Raw genomic sequence first — 17360 nt, forward strand, 5'->3', positions numbered from 1 at the left:
TTTAAACCCACTTATGTTGCCCCCATCCCTCAGCTGTTCCCGCCTTGCTGGCATGGCCCAGCATGGTTCTGCACAAGGAGCAAGGAATGCATCCAGCAAAAAGACCTGCCTCCCTATTAAGGGAACAAAACAGCCAGGTGGGAACCTGGGGCTGGGAGAAGGTGGGATCCCAGGGACAGAGTCGGTGCTAGAGATAATAACTACCCAGCTCCCAGGAAGCAGCCAAGCTTTTGGCCATCCCTTCAGCACCAACGGACTCCAAACACACCCACATACTCTGTGCAGGGCAAAAGGATTGTTTTTCAATGCTCCTTTGAGAGTTTTAGACATAACCAGACAATCACCTGCAAGCTCCACTTGCCACAGAGCTGCTGGCCATGCCTGAGGGTGGAGACACTCATGAGCTGGAGAGCCGGGCTTGTCTGCAATCATGACAAAATCAGCGCAATGGACTGCCTTGTTTCTTGCTTCAAATCACGCCCTTAGCAGCAGCCCCACTCCTGCCTCCAACGTGCTCATGACCAAGTGGCCAGTTCAAAACCCACTCGCACTGTCCCAAAAGGCCAAGTCAGAAATGTGACACTTTGGAATTGATACAGGATGACTTTCACATAGGCCAAGTTCACCAGTCTCAACTTTTTTCCTGTCTCCCCACTATATTAGAAATTACCAAGTTTTCTGAAGAAAACCTACTTGAGTTCTAAACACAAAGAGAAATGTAGAGGTTTTAATTTCTCATCCATAATCTCCACATCTAGCCTCCCTGATCAGCTTAGCACAGAAGCTTTTGGGAGCCAAGAAACACTCTTGCCATGCAAAGCCCTCTGAATGTTTACAGAGAGGCAAAAAAAAAAAAATCTAAAGCATTGGGAAAAATGATTTTTAAAAACACATGTATTCTGTAAGACATAATGGATTGGTGATATGTTCAGAACACAATAAACTAGAGCAGTGCCAGCCACCATTCAGCCACAATCGCCCTGGCCACATTAAAGCAGCCTCACCTCTGTCCTGTTCCCCCCCAAGCATATTTAGTATCCGAGCTGCAAACCATCATGCATTTCCTTCATTTAGGAACACATGCGAACTGGGCTCTTTCTGAACTCATTTCCCTTTATACTTAAGCCCATTATGTCATCTGTCATTTCTGATGGGCAAATGAGATCAGGCTAGCCCTGCTGGATGTGCTCATTCCAGCTACTCAAGCACATTTCACATCCCTGACAAGATGAGCCATTCCTCATAACGAGAAAGGAAAGCGATCGTTGTGACAGCCCTGCTCTACCGCGCGGATAGGCATTTTACTCTGAGTACTCCCAGGGGAGAGGAGAGTGCTCCGCGGAATAAACAGCTGCACTTGGGCCTGGACTGGCCCATTTGGACGGGGAAAAGCAATGTTCAAGCCAGGCCTTTAAAACATTTCCTTTTGACTAAGGGTTTTACAGTTCTTCAGGACTCTGAGCATCACAGGGTTTACAGCCGTGGAGCCCCATGTCCCCAAGCCGCATGAGGACCCTGCAGGAGGCATCTGAAGGGTCAGGGCCCTCCCAAATACAGCACAGCCCTCTGATCCTCCCAGGGAAGAACCAGACACACCGACCTGGGGAACAGAGGCTTTAATTTCCCTTCTACTGAGGATCTACTCAGGATGGATCCACTCCCAGAGGGACCTTGGCTTAACTGGGACAGCCAGGAGGAAGAGCTGCACAAATCTGAGAAAAATACGATCTGGGCTTTTGCTCAAAATCCGCAATGCACTTTGGTTTCAATATATACATCCAGAGCCTAACATCACTGCTGCAAGCAAATCAACACAGAAATGAATAACCACAAATTTCCGGGTCTGGGGACAAGTACCCCAGCATCTTCTGTTCATCGAAATTGTACTCAGAAATAGCGTGAACTACAGAAAGTCCTGATCAGCTCATTTTCTGCTAAGAGATAGCATTCACCTTCACTGAAGCTTAACTAAGAAACGGGAAGAGTTTTGGTGAACAGCAAGCCAGCTTTGTACTTGCAAAGTCAGATGCACTGGATTTATCTGCTACATATACAACCAGTCCCCTCTTATCCCTGGTACTGGCCCAATATTTGATAATACTAGGTCACGAATGGCAAACTTGCAGAAGTTTAGCCTGTGCAAAAAAGTCTGGCTGAGTATCCTGAAGCACACAGCTAAAAGAAAACCTTCCCTGGGTGGCCATGCCAGGCCGGTTTAGGCATATTTCTCAGCAATGCTAAGATTTCAAGTGACAACACCTGCAATTAATGGATGCTAACCACTTCTGCTGGCCAAGAGGCCAGAGTCTGGCTTTGCATCGCCTCTCAGCTTGACCGCTGAAATTCAATATCCCAGGCTTAAAGCACTTTGGAAACCCCATGGGCAGCAACCACCTCACTGCATTACCTTGCGATGCAAGCTGCTGCAACACAACAAAACTGCACTGTGCCACACTCACCAACTTCCCAGAGGCTTAAGTTCAACATCTAGGCCCTTATCTCCAAGGTACTCTGTTAGTCCCCAGGACAAACCAGCAGACTGTAGCCAGGCAATACTTCTGCTGATCCAGAAGTCAAGGTGAGAGGCCGAGGTGACTGATATTGCTGGTAAACCCAGAGACACCACTAAAACACTGTGCACTTCAGGACAACTTCATCCTATTCCCTGCAATGCATCTAATGGCTTTTTGTGCTACTGAAGATAAAGAACATGGTATCATTGAAGCTCTGTTTCTTTCAGGAAAATGAGGCTTCTCCGATAAAAGAGAAAATCCTTGGTCTGGTTTTGTTTCTTAATTTAAAAACACAGTAACCACAGTCCAAAACACCAAGGACCACAGTGCTGAAGCTGCACTGGACTCCTCTGATCCATTATCCTGTCTAAGGCAAAAACCTGATTATGTCGTCTGTCTGTGCAGAAACCCTGCTTACAGCAGAAGAGATGCACCAGGAGAGCCAGATCTTTCCAAACCCCTTTCCCTGGGGATGCACAACATCTGCTTAAGCCTCAGTGCAGCAGGTTAAAGGGAATGAGAAGCTCGCTGCATGGTGCAGTCAGAGCAGGGGATAAAATCTTGCCACTTCGTGCCCATGTTTACTCCAAAACCTGATTTGAAAGCAGACATTCATCCAAACAGCCCAGGACAGCAAGGTGGAAAGAACACCTTCTGAGCATCTCTGAACAATAGCAGTAGCGATGTTTGCTCCCATTTCCTTCCAGACAAAATCCATTAACTGGCTACAAATTTATGAGCATTTGTCCTCATTCAGAATAAGTCCACAACAATGCAGCATCCAGCCAGGTGGACAGAGGTGGCGGCCAAATGAATCACAGGCAGCTCTGCTGTGCTCAGAAAGTGACAACTCACTCCTGGCCCAGGCTTTAGGAGTGCTGGAAACACACAATTGCTGCCAGCACCAAGACATCAGCATTCCTCAGTCTCAGCATACAGCCTGTTACAGAAACTCTGAGGAAAGCAAAAGCCTCTAGATGCATGTACAGCACTGAGAGAAGGGTTAAAAGTGAAGCAGAGCTGAAATGCTCGCTCCTCTCCTGCAGCCTTAGGGAATGATGCATGATGGGACCAAAGCAGAGCCACCCCACACAGCACATCCCAAGCCAACCCTGTAACATGGGGAGAGCAGGCAATGTCTTCTGAGGTGTCCAGATCCTTTGGGACAAGACAAAGGTCCCGACTTAGCAGGACTCCCTGTTTTCTGTCTCCTACTTGAGGGAAACAGAACTAGCCTCTCTGCTACTCACTGCATCTCTCCAGATACTACAATGGACCCAAGCAAGCCAGCTACATGGTACTACTGATCTGTGGCCTTAGATCAGGCTCCCCAACTCACATGATGGGACCTTGAAGGCTTTAGAAGACGTAGTTATTAATCTACCCCTACCTCTCCTCCCCTGCAACCTACAATACCTCCACGTCTCTGCTCCAACACTGCTAGCATCCATCCAGTCTCCTCTCCATGGTCCTCTCCAGCCAGCTGGAGGCAGCACCAGACCTCATACCAACTCAGTGCTGGACCAGCTTGGCCTCTCATCTTTGAGATTATTCAGTCTCCCTTGGTCTTCCACCACTGACCTGTAACCCCCAGTTTTTTCACTCTACCCTCACTGGTCTGCCTTCTTGGAGGCCTCCAGCCATTGCCCTGCTCTCAGTTGGACTTTTGCCCTTAGATACCCATTTTCCCCCCAAGAACACTTCCCAGAATTGGTCATAACTCTCCAGCCAAAGCTGGAGCAACCAGCAGCAGACCTGAGATTATTCACATCTTACAGGCACTTGCAGTCCCTGCAGAGGACAGCACTACCTGGCTGTTTTGCCACAGGCCCATAGTTTAGCAAGCACGCACTGCAGCAGCCTTCCTCATAGGAGTTTTGGGGCTGCTTCCTTTTGCAAAAGACTCAGTCTAGCCCTGCACTTACTGCTAGATCATCACTTCTGCATCAAGACTGTTAATTCTGAGTAACATGCTCATGAACACAAGACTTTGGGCTTTCCTTCCTTAGTCAAGTTTAGTCAAGGTGAAGCTGCAGGGAATCCTAGAATAGCCAAACAGAAGTAATAACCAGGATTTTGAAGCAACACCACTGTTGATGGAAGACACAAACCTATCCTCATGGCAGCCTGTTCAGGGGCAGGTCTGGGAGAGGTGTTTCATCAAGTATTAGCTTCACTTTGCTTTTCTGTGTCTGAAAGAGGAAACATATGTCTGCAGCAGGCACAGTTCACAACCACATGGAAAATACAGAGCGACTCCAATTCGTTTATCCCTATATTCCAGTTGGCACTTTCTTGCCCAGTCCTGTACATGGATCCAGTTTATCCCCAGGGATCACGCAAGGAACAGACAGCATGTGGACCAGCAAGCACAAGTCTACATCTGATCTCCGTAGAAAAACTGCAGTCACTGCAGTGCTTAAATTTACAACAGAGAAGGGCAACAAGTCTGTCTGGGGCTGCAGGAAGCCTGACCATTTACTTCCTACTAGCTACTTCCTTTATATTCTGGAGTATATCATGTGCTCTAAAAGATTCAAAAAGGTAAAACTGAATTTAAACAAAACCTTTACTTTCCCTGAGGTTGTAAAGATGAGACCAAAGTAAATATTTAAGCAGTACCCATAGAAACCAACTCTTCCACCTGCTGGAAGCTGCTGCTCATGAGAAGTAGAGTCAATTAGGAGGAAAAATCTGCATAATGGCAATAATTAAAAGGCAGGCATAACGAAGCCTGGAGCTAGACTGATGTTGACACATTCGCCATTTTTAGAGGAAATGAGGACTGCATTCGATTTTTTCGCTAACAGAAACCCAAGAACAACAAAAATGGGAACCAAGCAGCGGGCTGAGTAAGCAGGAGGTGAACAGGCCGCACAGAAATACAGCAGAGCTTGCTTCAACAGCAAGTTTCTTCCTTCTCTGTACTTCCCTGTCTCCATCTCAGGCCCTGTGTCAGTCTTGCAGGAGTCCTTTGCAGATGTGAATGAGAATCACATGTGCAGGCTCGAGGCTGTCTGAACTGGGCAGCTGTGAAAGGAAATGTTTGTGCATATGTAGGCAAGAGGATCTGGAGAGTTCAGCAAGGAGAGGCAGTGGAAGCAAAGAAAAAAGATAGGGAAAAAAAAAATCTCTCATAATGCTGTAGCTAGTAGACTTTGCTGCTGGAGTCAGAGAAAATACAGCAAGTTGCTCCTTGGCCATCCATCTTCCTGCTCCTCAGGTCACCTGATGCCCACTTGCAGTTGCAATGCCATGTACATGGCTGAAGTTCAAGCTTGCCTATATAGGAACTTACTTGCAATATATTTCTCGTTTGTCCCTCTAACAGAGCATGTGTCTACACATTAAATCAATCAGGCACAGATGCCAAATTTTGAGTTCATACCTTGCCTGACTGCACATTTCCAAAGGCCAATGGGCCATCAGACAACTGCTCATCACTCAAAATCCCACTTCCAAAACTTTCTGCAAAGTACAGGAGGAAATGAAGTCAGCTATCCCCAGCATCTTCTCAAGTAGTGTATGGCTTCACCATGGGACAACAGAGTGATAGTTTAAAGAAAGAGTTACAGGAGATGTGGTGATACATCCATAGGTGACCTCTCAGGCAAGGGAAACCACAGCAGAGATGAGGAGTCACCATAAGGACCACGTGGAGAGATAAAGCACCAATTGAACTTGCCATACCCCACAGTCCTCAGCTCTTTGAAGCTGGATGCATCTTTGAGGTAGGCCCTGCACTGTGAGGGATAGGATCAGAGACCTAAATTGTTCTACATTTATGCTGCCTTTTAACTTTGTATCATTCTGAAGCTATTAATGTTTACATTCTTGCTGGTGCTTCCTTTTAAGCTTTTGCTCTTTAATTAAAAAAAATAGTTACAACACTCTTTAATTAGAAGGACTTTGGTACATCCGGGCCTCGGGTTTTGCCATGGGGGGGAATTCAAGGACTATGTTCATTTGCCTGGGTTTTCTGGACATCCCGTTGCTCTAACTCAGCAATGCTGTTCTCACACAGTGAACGGGATTCATGCTACTTCACACACACAGTGAGACAGATGTTTCCATGGCTGGCTCACTGCACAGCATCTACATGTTTTCCCTTGGGAAACTGAGGCCAGGTATACCACAGTCCCAAAATACATCACATGGGCTAACCATGGTGCAGGCTGGTCCCATCACACAGGGTTACCAGTGCACTTCAGCTCTGGGATGGGACGTTCACACCTCTTGGCATGACACTTTGAAACCAGAGTGAGGTGCAGCAGGAATTACCCTACCAGCCTCAATATCCAGGGAAGAAGTGCAAAGCAATCCAAGCGGCTTTATCCATACAGGCTACACAGAGACTCACTTGGTCAAAAGGCCCAGTTACGCACTGCAGTGAGCCGAGGCAGCTAGTGCAGGTGCAGCCATGGACAACGCTCGCTTAGGGTCTGGCACACATTGTAAACCCTGGAGAGAGATGCGCCCAGCTTTGTGGCTGCCAGGTGGAGGGCATCTGTCCCCCAGGCCAAGTCCTGGGGCACCAAAGCCACAGAGGTCAGCTCACAGCTCTATAGCATGCTGCTCTTCAGGAAAAGCAAGAAACAGGGTTGTTTCTGGTTTCTCACCAAATGAAGAGGAGATGGTAGGTGACAGGAAGATGAGATCCAGAAGTCTGGCTCCTATTTGTATTCTGTCACTGTCTGTCTTGATGACCCTGGTAAATCACTTTAAATCTGTTTAAATTTCTGCTCTGGATAATGAGGCTCACACTTAGGCATCCCAGGAAACTGCACTACCCATGTTCTCACGGGTCATACTGGAAGAGCTTGCACCAGCGAGGTAATACTATTCCCATGCCAGCTCCATCTTCTCGTCTAGAAGAATGAAGAAATCTCCAAAACTTACCACCCTCTGGGCTATGAAGCTAAGGTGCGAAAGGAGTTGTCAGATGCCCCAGACTCCAGATCAGCAGTCAGAACAACAGTTCGCTGCAGTAACCCACCTCCCACTCCCACCTGTATCTTGGCCTGCCAGGGCTCCAGGCAAGGGGCCATGTCTCTGGCCAGTCCAGAGTTACTGGGAGACACAGGTGCCAGTTAGATTGGCAAAAATGGAGTACAGAGAGATCTCCTTGCTTTTCCCTCAGCAGAGGTGCTACCAACTACTCTCTTCTTTACTTCTTCAGCAATTTTCAGAGATGCTGTAGGACCAGGATATGTCAACGCCCCCCCCAAGTTCAGGCTCCCAAGTGCACATCCTGCAAAGAATGGTTAGTTGGCCAACAGAGGGGATGGTTCAGAGCAGGCATTGAACTCCGTGGTCTGAGCCACAGTCTGGATGTGCTCTCCCGTTTACTGCACAGACCAAAAGACAGGTGGCCGGCTGCCCAAGATGGGCTGGCATTGCCCGGGTGTGCACAGCCAAGGTATTCATCATCTTATCTGGTGCCGCTTATACGGCTAACATCGTTTTCCTTTACAGCATCTATTTCAGTAACTTCCTGAACAAGGCCCAAGTGCCAAGACACTGCATCTGGCCCACCACACCAAACAGATTTGACATCTGTGCACCAAAGGCATCCACAGACCATGCCACTGTCTCCATGCAAGGTTTCCAGCAGCAAGAGCACAGCCTGAGAGATGTGTGTATATTTTAGCAGGTTTCTTCTGCTCTGCTCCCTTGGGAAGACTCATTAGTGCAAGTGGGAGATCTGCAACATTGACTCAAAATGAGCAAAAAGCCCTCTTTTTCTAAACATGTCATGCACTGAAGGGTTTCTAAACATGCACTGAGGGGGTCCCAATACTCTCCAGTCTCATTTGTGTCCCTTTTTACCCTAAGACTATTCCAGGCAAAACGTAGCTAAAAAGACCCTTAGTTTCTGATTAAAACCAAGACTAGAACATATTTTACACCCTTTTACAGCCTACAATACTTCATGCTTCAGCTCCCTGCAGCTAGGGAAAGAAAAAATTAGGTTGTGAAAAAAAAATCGCCCCTGTGAACTACAACAAGCCCCTTCTGCCAGCCACCAATAGCAGCTGCCTTCAGCAAATGCTTCACCTGGCAAGAACGATGGACATGAGCACAGGTCTGGGCTGTTCTCTAGGAAACCATCAGACTTCTCAGTCAACTGGATTAGTTTTTTGCACCAGGGTAAAGAACAGTAGCCAAAAATTCCAGAAGACGAAGACAACACAAAGACTTCCGGAGCAAATCCAGTCCTGAACCCTCCAGCCAGCAGATATCACCCAGGCAACCGCCAGGAATGTTTGTAATAGCTCCGTCTTTCTGTTAAGTTACAAGTTGCCACTATTATGAAATAATGTAAAGAAAAACTCACCAGCTTTCTGCTTTAAGCCTAATTGTGTGCTTTCCTCTAAACCACGGCAAAGTTTTTCAGCCTGGAGAATGTCACCTGGATTTTTGGGGCCTCAGAGATTTCTCAGGAAATCTCTCAAACAACTCGTAAATCTGACATTTTTCAGGAGTTTGGATTTTTTTTTTTTTTTAAGAAGCCTGAATCACAGCTATCTATTTCCCTTCCGAACACTTTTGTTGTATCGCCTTAAAAATAGACATTTCAAACATTTCTAATGCAGTATTATTTGGTTGGAATTTTTGGTGCTCTTTTTTTTTTTTAATTTTACCTGAGAAGACCTCATTTACAGGACATTTTCTCAAAGGTCAGTGCTTATTTTTAGCATGTACCTGCCATGGAATTTGAATTTTCCAAATAACTTTACAGATAGAGGCAAATCTGTAGCAGACACTGAGCATCTTGTTCAATACACTGAGATTGGCTGACTGCACTGCAAGGACGCTACACACCCAATCATGAAAGCACCAACTCATAATATACCAGCGGAATATGAAGCCTGCTTAAACCCATGCATGGAGAATTTCCCTTGAGAGCTGCTGTAATTACTGGATGTCACTTTTCCCTACCTCAGCAATATAAACTAAGTAGGAAGAGTCTTGCACACAGGAGTCTTGCACATGACAAAATTCCAAGGTACAAACCATTTATTTGCTGATATGAGACTCCCACCAAAGCCCACACTCTTGCTGAGCCACATCTGCTACACACACAACTAGGTGTTCAGAGTCAGCATCAGAAAAAGACATGGTCCATGGTGAAAGGTAAGCTGCGCTGATGAAAGAGCTGTTGCCAGAGAAGAGGTGCAGGGATGATCCCTTGCCCCTCTGATTTCCACCCCCACAACTGAAACAGCCCATCAGGTTTTGGAGAAAGCTCTATCACTTTTTAAAGCTTATTTTGTTATTTAAAGAGGGGGTAAATTACCTCCTACTGTTTTTTTTAATGCAGCTGTTGTTGCCATTAACAGAGAACAGCAGGTCCAGAGCATCCTCTAGACCACGCTTGGCACAGCCCTGGCCAACCTCGGGCATGTGACTGCAGAAAAAGAGAATTAAACATGCAAATGGCAGGGATGAAATAGCCCCCATGAGGACTGTTACTTATTGAATGTGATGATTCTGAACTGTCAGTGTCCCAGACCCACAAAACTTTGCATTACCCACGTTTGATGTGGGTTAGTCTGCTAGAAGAAATAGCACAAGATCCAATTGTTGAGAGTGCTCCCAAGCCAGCGGAGGCTGACAGCAAAATGGCCCAGGATCAGGAAAGTCTAAAGTTAAAGGCCAGCGAGTACATTTTAGGCCTTCCTCCCTCTGCCACAAGGCTCTTCAGGAAGGACAGGATGCAAGAAGGACTGGGCTCCTTCATTTTCCATTTCTGCACTGCTCAGCATCATGGGAAATCCTCCTCGTGAAGGCAGCTGCAGAGTGCCAAAGTCTCCAAAGTAACTGCAAAATCACCTTTGGCAGCACAGCAGCTTTCAGGGCCTAGAGTGAGCAGAAATAACATGCTTTGCTTTGGAGCTAAGCCACAGAGCAAAGCAACATGCAAGGAAAACATGCATGACAGGGACCACGAGGGAGGTGATGAGGCAGTCTGGAGAACTAGAAGAGCCAGAGATCCTCATCTGCATTCGGCCTCTCTCAATGAAATCCAACAGAGCAATAACCCAAACCTCCACCATGATGGAGACCTTCCTATCTGGGACCTCATTTGCTAGCAAGAAGCTCCCACCATGCAGCATCGTGTCTGGAAAAGGTGAGAATAATCAACTTCCAGCCCAAAAAAGCAAGGAGTGAGCGAGACTTCGCAGAGCATCCCAGCAGCATCTCTGCAGGCGAAATGACCCCAACGGCTTAGTGTCTACAGCTCAGAGTCCCCACAATTACTGCTTCACTGTTGGCAAGGACCACCTGAAGAGCTCCTTGATGCCAGGGGAATTTTTTGCCCTGCAGATGAGGTAGCACAGCAAGGTGCTATTTTACACAGGAAGACAACGTGCTGGGAAAGGTCAGGCCCAAGCCACCAGGAAAGATAGCCTGAAATTTCCACCACACAAGGATGCACTCGCAAATGGCAATCACAGTGCTACCCTTGTGAAGCCAGCAGGGCCCGGGTCATCTCAGGCCACAAAGACAAGGTGCCACCACCTAGTTTCGGAGTATAGCCTGCCACTGGAGGAGCCACATGCTCTCCCCTCCTCCTGCTTCCACACAGGCGTGCAGGGAATGGGCACAGCTCCTGGGACTGAACACTGCCACAAAAAGTTACTTTTAGTGAGCGTTCATCAGGGAAGGCAGAGACATCGAAGCAAAAATAACAACAACCAGCCTGGACCAACAAGACCCACAAGAAACACCAAGAGGAAAACCTCCACCCTGCTCCTCACAGTACCTGAGCCCTGCGCACTGAGCTGCTCCAAGCCTGCATCCTGTGCTCCGCAGTAGCGTGATGCTCTGCAAACCCCTTCCCTGTAAAAGATTATCTATCACAAGACCACACCCAGCACGGTCCACCAGCGGCAAAAAGGCAGGCTACCCTGTGGGAAGGGCTGCTGGGCAGAGGGAGAGGACACGAGTCCCCCAGACCGCAGGTTCACTGCTCTGCCCAGCACAGATCAGCAGCAATGACAAAGCACCTCTTCCAAAGAAGATCACAGAAGTTTCCATCTAAGTCCTAACCCCACAAACGTTGTTACAGCTCTGTGACACAAAAACAAGCAAAACCAGGCAGCTAAAACAGACGAGAGACCCGCCGCACTCCAAAACACCTGCAGCTCCACAACTGCTAATATCCCAACCTGCACCCCAGTTCCAAAAGAAAACACTGGATCCCCAAATCTTGTCCAGGTATTTTCTCCTCCAGATGTGGCCCAGGCTGCAGCAAGGACTGCTGCACACAGCTACCAGAAACACAATAAATAAATAAAGCGATTGCCCCTGGGATAACCTCCCCTCCCAGCTTCCTGCAAGAAGGGATCCAAGCCGTGCATCCCGGAGCCTCCTGGGGCATTTCCGAGTGCCCAGCCACAGACAGCCACAGACAGCCAGGTGCACCCAGCCCTGGTCGTGCTGCCCCAAGGGAAGGATGGAGAAGCGGAGAGGAAGGAAAGGGCTGGCCTGGCGGCTCCAGGCCTTCCACCGCCTGCTGCCGGGCCTGCTGCAGAGGCACCCGGCCGCCCTGCCCGGGCCCGGCCACCCTGCGCCCAGGAGGCTGCGGACACCAGCGCCCAGCTCTGCATGCCGGCCAGGCCTGGACCGCGGGATGCATCAGATGGCAAATGCAACCGAGGGCGCTACCAAAAGGCCTGGGGCCTAGAGCCTCTGCTTCATGCCCGTCCCCCCTCTCCACCCAGCTCCACATGTGTTAGTAAGCGCTTTCTTCTCTTCCCTAAAATGAATGCTCCGGAGCCATTTCTGCACGTTGCACAGAAGGGAGAAGGCTGGCGCCAGAACAAATCGCACCCCGCACAGGAAACTCAGCGGGGACTCCGGCCTAGCTGCTCGGGGGGGTGGGCGGGGGGTGGGGGTGTTCAGGATGGGGAGGGGAAACGGTGTCTTTAGGCTCCTCATTCACGGAGGCAGCCTCAGCAGGGCTGCAAGCAAGGCCGGGGGAGGTCTGCCCGCAGCCTGCCGCTGCAGCCGGCCAGACCCCAGCACCTCCGTGCTGGAGGGTGCAATCACGGGGGCGCAAAGCCAAGACCGCCGCCTCCCCCCCCCCCGAGCACGCCGCTGCACTGCTGGGCCCCGCGGGCAGGCGCGGCGCTGCGGGCCGGGCAGAGGCGCCGCCCGGCCGCGCGCGGCCCCGGTGCACCGCGGAGCGGCAGGCAGCGGGGGCAGGCGCGTTAGCCCGGCGCTCACCGCGATCACGTTGACGAAGGTGGTCTTGCCCGAGTACTGCAGCCCCACCAGGGTCAGCTCCATCTCCTCCTTCCAGAAGAGCGCCCGGAACCAGTCCAGCAGCTTGTTGAAGAGCGCCAGCATGGTGCCGAGCCGCGCCGCGCCGCCGCCCCGGTATTGTCCGCCGCTCCGCTCCCTCCGCGCCGCCCCGCACCGCTCCGCGCCGCGCCGCCCCGCACCGCTCCGCGCCGCGCCGCCGGGTGGGGCCCGCGCGCCGCCCGCCGCCGCCCCCTGCCGCCCGGGAGGACGCGGCGCGCGGCCGGCGCGGGGCGGGGAGGCGCCTTCCCGGCACCCTGCACCCTGCACCCCCGGCACCCTGCACCCCCGGCCCCCGGCACTCTGCACCCTGCATCCCCGGCACCCTGCACCCCCGGCACGCTGCACCCCTGACACCCCCACTACGCCCTGCACTCCCGACAAGCTCCACTCAGGTCCCCTGGTACGCCCTGCACTTCTGGCACACTACATTGCACCTGGTACACCCAGTACCCTCTGCACCCTCAGCGTCCTGCGCACTCTGTACCCCCTGGATGCCCTGCACCCAGCACCACTGGTACACTCTGCTTCTAGCACTCTGAACCCCATGCACTTGGCACCCATCACCCCTGCTATGCCCTGCACCCCCAGCTGCCTCTACACCCTGCATCAGGTATCCCCTAGACCTCCGGCACCCTGCATCCTTGACAGCCCTGTGCCCTCTGCATCCAGCACCCCACATCTGGGCCTCTCTGCACCCTGCACCAACTGCACCTCGCACCTTCTGTACCCTGCACCCCCTGCACCCTGCATCTCCTGAACACAGCCACCCCCTGAACTCCCCTGCAACCCGTAGACTGAGCACCCCCCACACCTTCCTGCACCCAGCACTTCCTGCACTTTACATCACCTGTACCCCCAGCGCCTGGCCCCCTCTGAAAACCCTGAACTCTGCACACCTTGCACCTTGCACTGTGTACACCCTGCATCCTGCACCCACTGCACCTGTACCCTGCACCCACACATCTCTTGCACCAAAAAACATCCCTTGCACCCACACAGCCTGCATATGGCACACTGCACCCCTTGCATTGGGGAACCTGCACCAAGCAGTGCATGTCTGGCACCTTGCACCCGGCAGCCCTTACACTGCCTGGCATGTACGGTGAACCCCACCTTCACCCTGGGGGGGATCCTTCCACCAGTACTGACATATCCTGAAACCCACCCTGTGCAGAGCCCCTGTACTGGCCAGCACATATCCTACACTCCCATCTGCCTCCTCCATCCATGTAACTGGTCAGACACCCCCCCCCCAACTCCTGCATCCTTGCCTGTCTCCTCCCCTGCCCCCAGCTCCCCCATGCACCCTAGGCAGTGTCTCTTGACACCTCTTGCACCCTGGGATCCCATAGGGACTCTCTGCATGCCCCACAGCACAGCTGGGCCAAGCCCGCATGCACACAGCCATTCCCCTGGCCATCCAGGCCTGGCTGCAGCCCAGGGCCACGTTCCTCCTATTATTGCCTATGTTAAACACGGCCAAGGCAGGAAAAAGTGTGTCCAGGCTAGGGGTGAAGGTAGGTTGGGTGGCAAAGCCGGAGATCCCCCTCTGCCATGTGTCCTCCCTTCCTCAGGGCTGGTGAAAGTAGCTGTGCAGGATCCCTGGACACTCCCACAGGATGGTGTGTCTCCAGCAGTCCCGAGGGCAGGATGGCAGCCTAGCCCGGGAAGGGCCGGCAGGTCCCAACAGGGACCCGACCTCCTGAGCCTCAGAGGATGCTACAGGGGCCAGACAAGGGGCAACACGGAGGTCCAGCCCTGTTGGAGGTGCACTGTGGGTGTGAGAGGACCCTTGTGGGTGCAACAGGGATGTCATGCACCTGCTATTTTCTTTTTGCTCCCAGGACAATCACCAGTTTTGTGTTTTGGAGACAACAGAGGTGGCACAGAGACTGATCTGGAAAAATGTCTGGAAATGAGACCAGAGCCAGTTTGACTTCTTAAATTCAGCACTTCTCTACTTGGCCTCAGTTTCCCCAGGTAAGGAGGTGCATGTGCTTTCATATTTTTACCCAGTGTTTTGATTTCTCAAGGTAAGACCTACACAGAACAGACAGCCCAGGGCAACATTGCAGGAACCAATGAGCAACTTTCAACATGCAACATGAGACATGGTCCAGTGGCATGACTTTCTCAAGGGATGCCTTTATAAGATATTTATCTGGCCTGTCACCAAGCTGTCCTTTATAAGAGATAACATTGAGCCTTGCAGGCTGGAAAACCCCTTACCTTCACCAAGTTGAGCTCTGCTGGGTTGCAAGAGGATGCTAAACTGCCCCTGCAGCTCAGGTGCTTGTGCTGGCGGTGCTTTTGCTCTGTTTTGCCCTCCTGCATTGATGCTGAGCACTCAGTGCAGTATGCTGCAGGCCGTGCAATGACAATCCAGCTGTGCAATGCCAATAAGGTTTGATTACATTCAGGCTGGATTTGAGCCAGTCCTGAAGGGTGAGATCTTCATCTCCTTCCTGCTTTTCATCCTTAGCCCACCAAAGGGCATTGCAGAGGGAAAGGAGTTATCTGAGTAAAAGTTTCAGAAAAGAAGGGCGATGTCTGAGCAGACAAATTTCAAGGGTGAGGCTAGTAAGTGTAAATCAGTACTGGAAAGAAATCTTCATTTATGTTAAGGGTGTTATGTGGGTCATGAGAGCTCCAGGTGAAACTCAGTGTGGCACCACCCCCAGACTTGATTTCAACCCATGGCTCCTTATTAAGAAAAGCCTTACAGGGCTGACCTTGGCCAAAGCAGACAAGCAGAGCACACTAGAGCTGACCTGTGCTTATGATACATGGGGGCACTTTTAATTCAATTACACCAGGGGGAATAAGCAGGACTTTTATTCTGGCAATTGTTGGTGAGAGCTGAATGCCAACATACAAGGGAGGTTGCTCACTATCCCGTGAGAGATGAGGATGCTGAATTCATTCCTATCAGCAGGGCCACTTTGCTGTCTTAGAGACAAATGTGTACGCAGAGAAAATGAAGAAACTGAGTTGCCATTGGATCTGCCTCACCATGGATGTCTTGGAGCCCACGGCAGTCAAGGGTGGGAAAGTTTCCATCATGTGCTGTAAGTCACTGGGAAGCTGCTTTTGTTTTCAGAGACTGAAACCATTTTGTTTCCAGAAATGCTGCAACCTGTTAAAGAAGATTCCCATGCTCTCAAAGAGAGGCCCGAGGGAGGTAGGAATATCATTGCTCTCTGTAATTACTCCAAGGTAGGTCCTCCACATACCAGTGAAAAATGCATTTTCCCCCCAATTCTTGTTTGTAATTTCTGTTTGAAGCTGTTTTTTTTAAAAGATTCCAGCCCAGGGAATGTCCCTACACCAGTTTGGGGCTTCCCACCCAAAATGCCTGTGGCACTCAAGTTGTTAGAAAAGATTGCCTCCTGATAGCACATATTGCACTTCACTCTCTGCCAGAGAAACTCTGTCAGTCAGGTGTTCAAACAAAACATACTGCTCTCAGCAGAGATGGGAGCTGGGTTAGTCCATCCCAAAACTGGTCAAAGACACAAGCAAATGAGAAAAAGGACTCCTTTCATGTGCTGTCCCCCATCCTCCACTATTCCCCATTTCCCTTATCCCCAGCAAGGGAAGGATCTCACACCAGCACTAATGGATTTCGAGATGTCTGGCTCTTTTCAGCCAGTTTGAACCATGGGGGCCCAGACTCCAGCTTTTCTCCCTCTAGAGAAGCTGAGCCCAGAGCATCTGCCAGGCATGTGCAGGGAGATGTGAGCTAGATCAGGCACCTACAGCTGCATTGGTGCAGCACTCGACCCAGGGGGCGGGGGGGGTCACCGTGTCATCTCCAGTAATATCGGACCAGACAGAGCATCTTGGGTGAGAGCCAGCGCAGTTCCAGGCCCTCTCCAGAGAAGAGTGTATTTGGATTTTCCAGAAGCTTTTGACATGGTTGTTCACCAAAGTTTCTTCAAGAAACTAAATTGTGTCAATGCTGTGCCACATGTTAAGGTGGGGTAATGCATAGCTTATTCTACCCAAGACAAGCATGTTCCCCAATCTCAGTGTTCAACTACTGGATTACCAAGAACTGACATGGATAGTCATCACTACCATTCCCTGCAGTGTCCCTGTGCTGCCAACTGCTAGGTCAACCCTTCCCTCATACCATGGTTCCTTGTACTAGGTGATTCTGCCCAGCCAGGGTGCTGTCGGGGGACATCCTCATGGATGAGGGATCCTCATCCTCCACAGGGCTTCCACCCACTGCTGGTGCTCTCAGAGAGATTGCATAGACTGCGTGAGCTCCCTAATGCTTCAGGGTTGTCCTTGAAGTGTCAAAGCATGTCTCAAAATTTCCTTTTTCTGTGTGGTGGCTTAGTCATTGATTACCTGGAGTCCATGAGGATGCTGATGGGAGGCTTCACATTGCTCACTTGTGGGGAGAGTCATTATTGAATAACCCAGAATGCTGGATTTTGGTACATCCTGTCTCAGTGTCCTGCCCTTCTAAGAAGCTGGCTGAAGTGGCAACCTGCTGCAGCCTGCTGTGGTATGTTATGCTTG

General features: G+C 50.5%; 1 protein-coding gene and 1 long non-coding RNA gene across 2 annotated transcripts in view; one reads left to right on the plus strand and one right to left on the minus strand.

The window, feature by feature from the left end:
* The window catches only part of ARL8A (ADP ribosylation factor like GTPase 8A), a 27012-nt gene extending 14059 nt beyond the window's left edge, over window positions 1-12953 (minus strand). The window contains exon 1 of the mRNA XM_067310538.1: window positions 12750-12953. Coding sequence (XP_067166639.1) covers window positions 12750-12872 — 123 coding nt within the window. The 5' untranslated portion in view covers window positions 12873-12953. The remainder of the gene's footprint in view (window positions 1-12749) is intronic.
* LOC106500253 (uncharacterized) overlaps window positions 12843-17360 on the plus strand; it is an 11890-nt gene continuing 7372 nt past the window's right edge. The window contains exons 1-3 of the long non-coding RNA XR_010886317.1: window positions 12843-12902; window positions 14672-14807; window positions 15952-16043. This is a non-coding gene — a long non-coding RNA (uncharacterized lncRNA). The remainder of the gene's footprint in view (window positions 12903-14671; window positions 14808-15951; window positions 16044-17360) is intronic.

Source organism: Apteryx mantelli, chromosome 25, assembly GCF_036417845.1.
Source record: "Apteryx mantelli isolate bAptMan1 chromosome 25, bAptMan1.hap1, whole genome shotgun sequence".
In the NCBI taxonomy this organism is placed as follows: Eukaryota; Metazoa; Chordata; class Aves; order Apterygiformes; family Apterygidae; genus Apteryx; species Apteryx mantelli.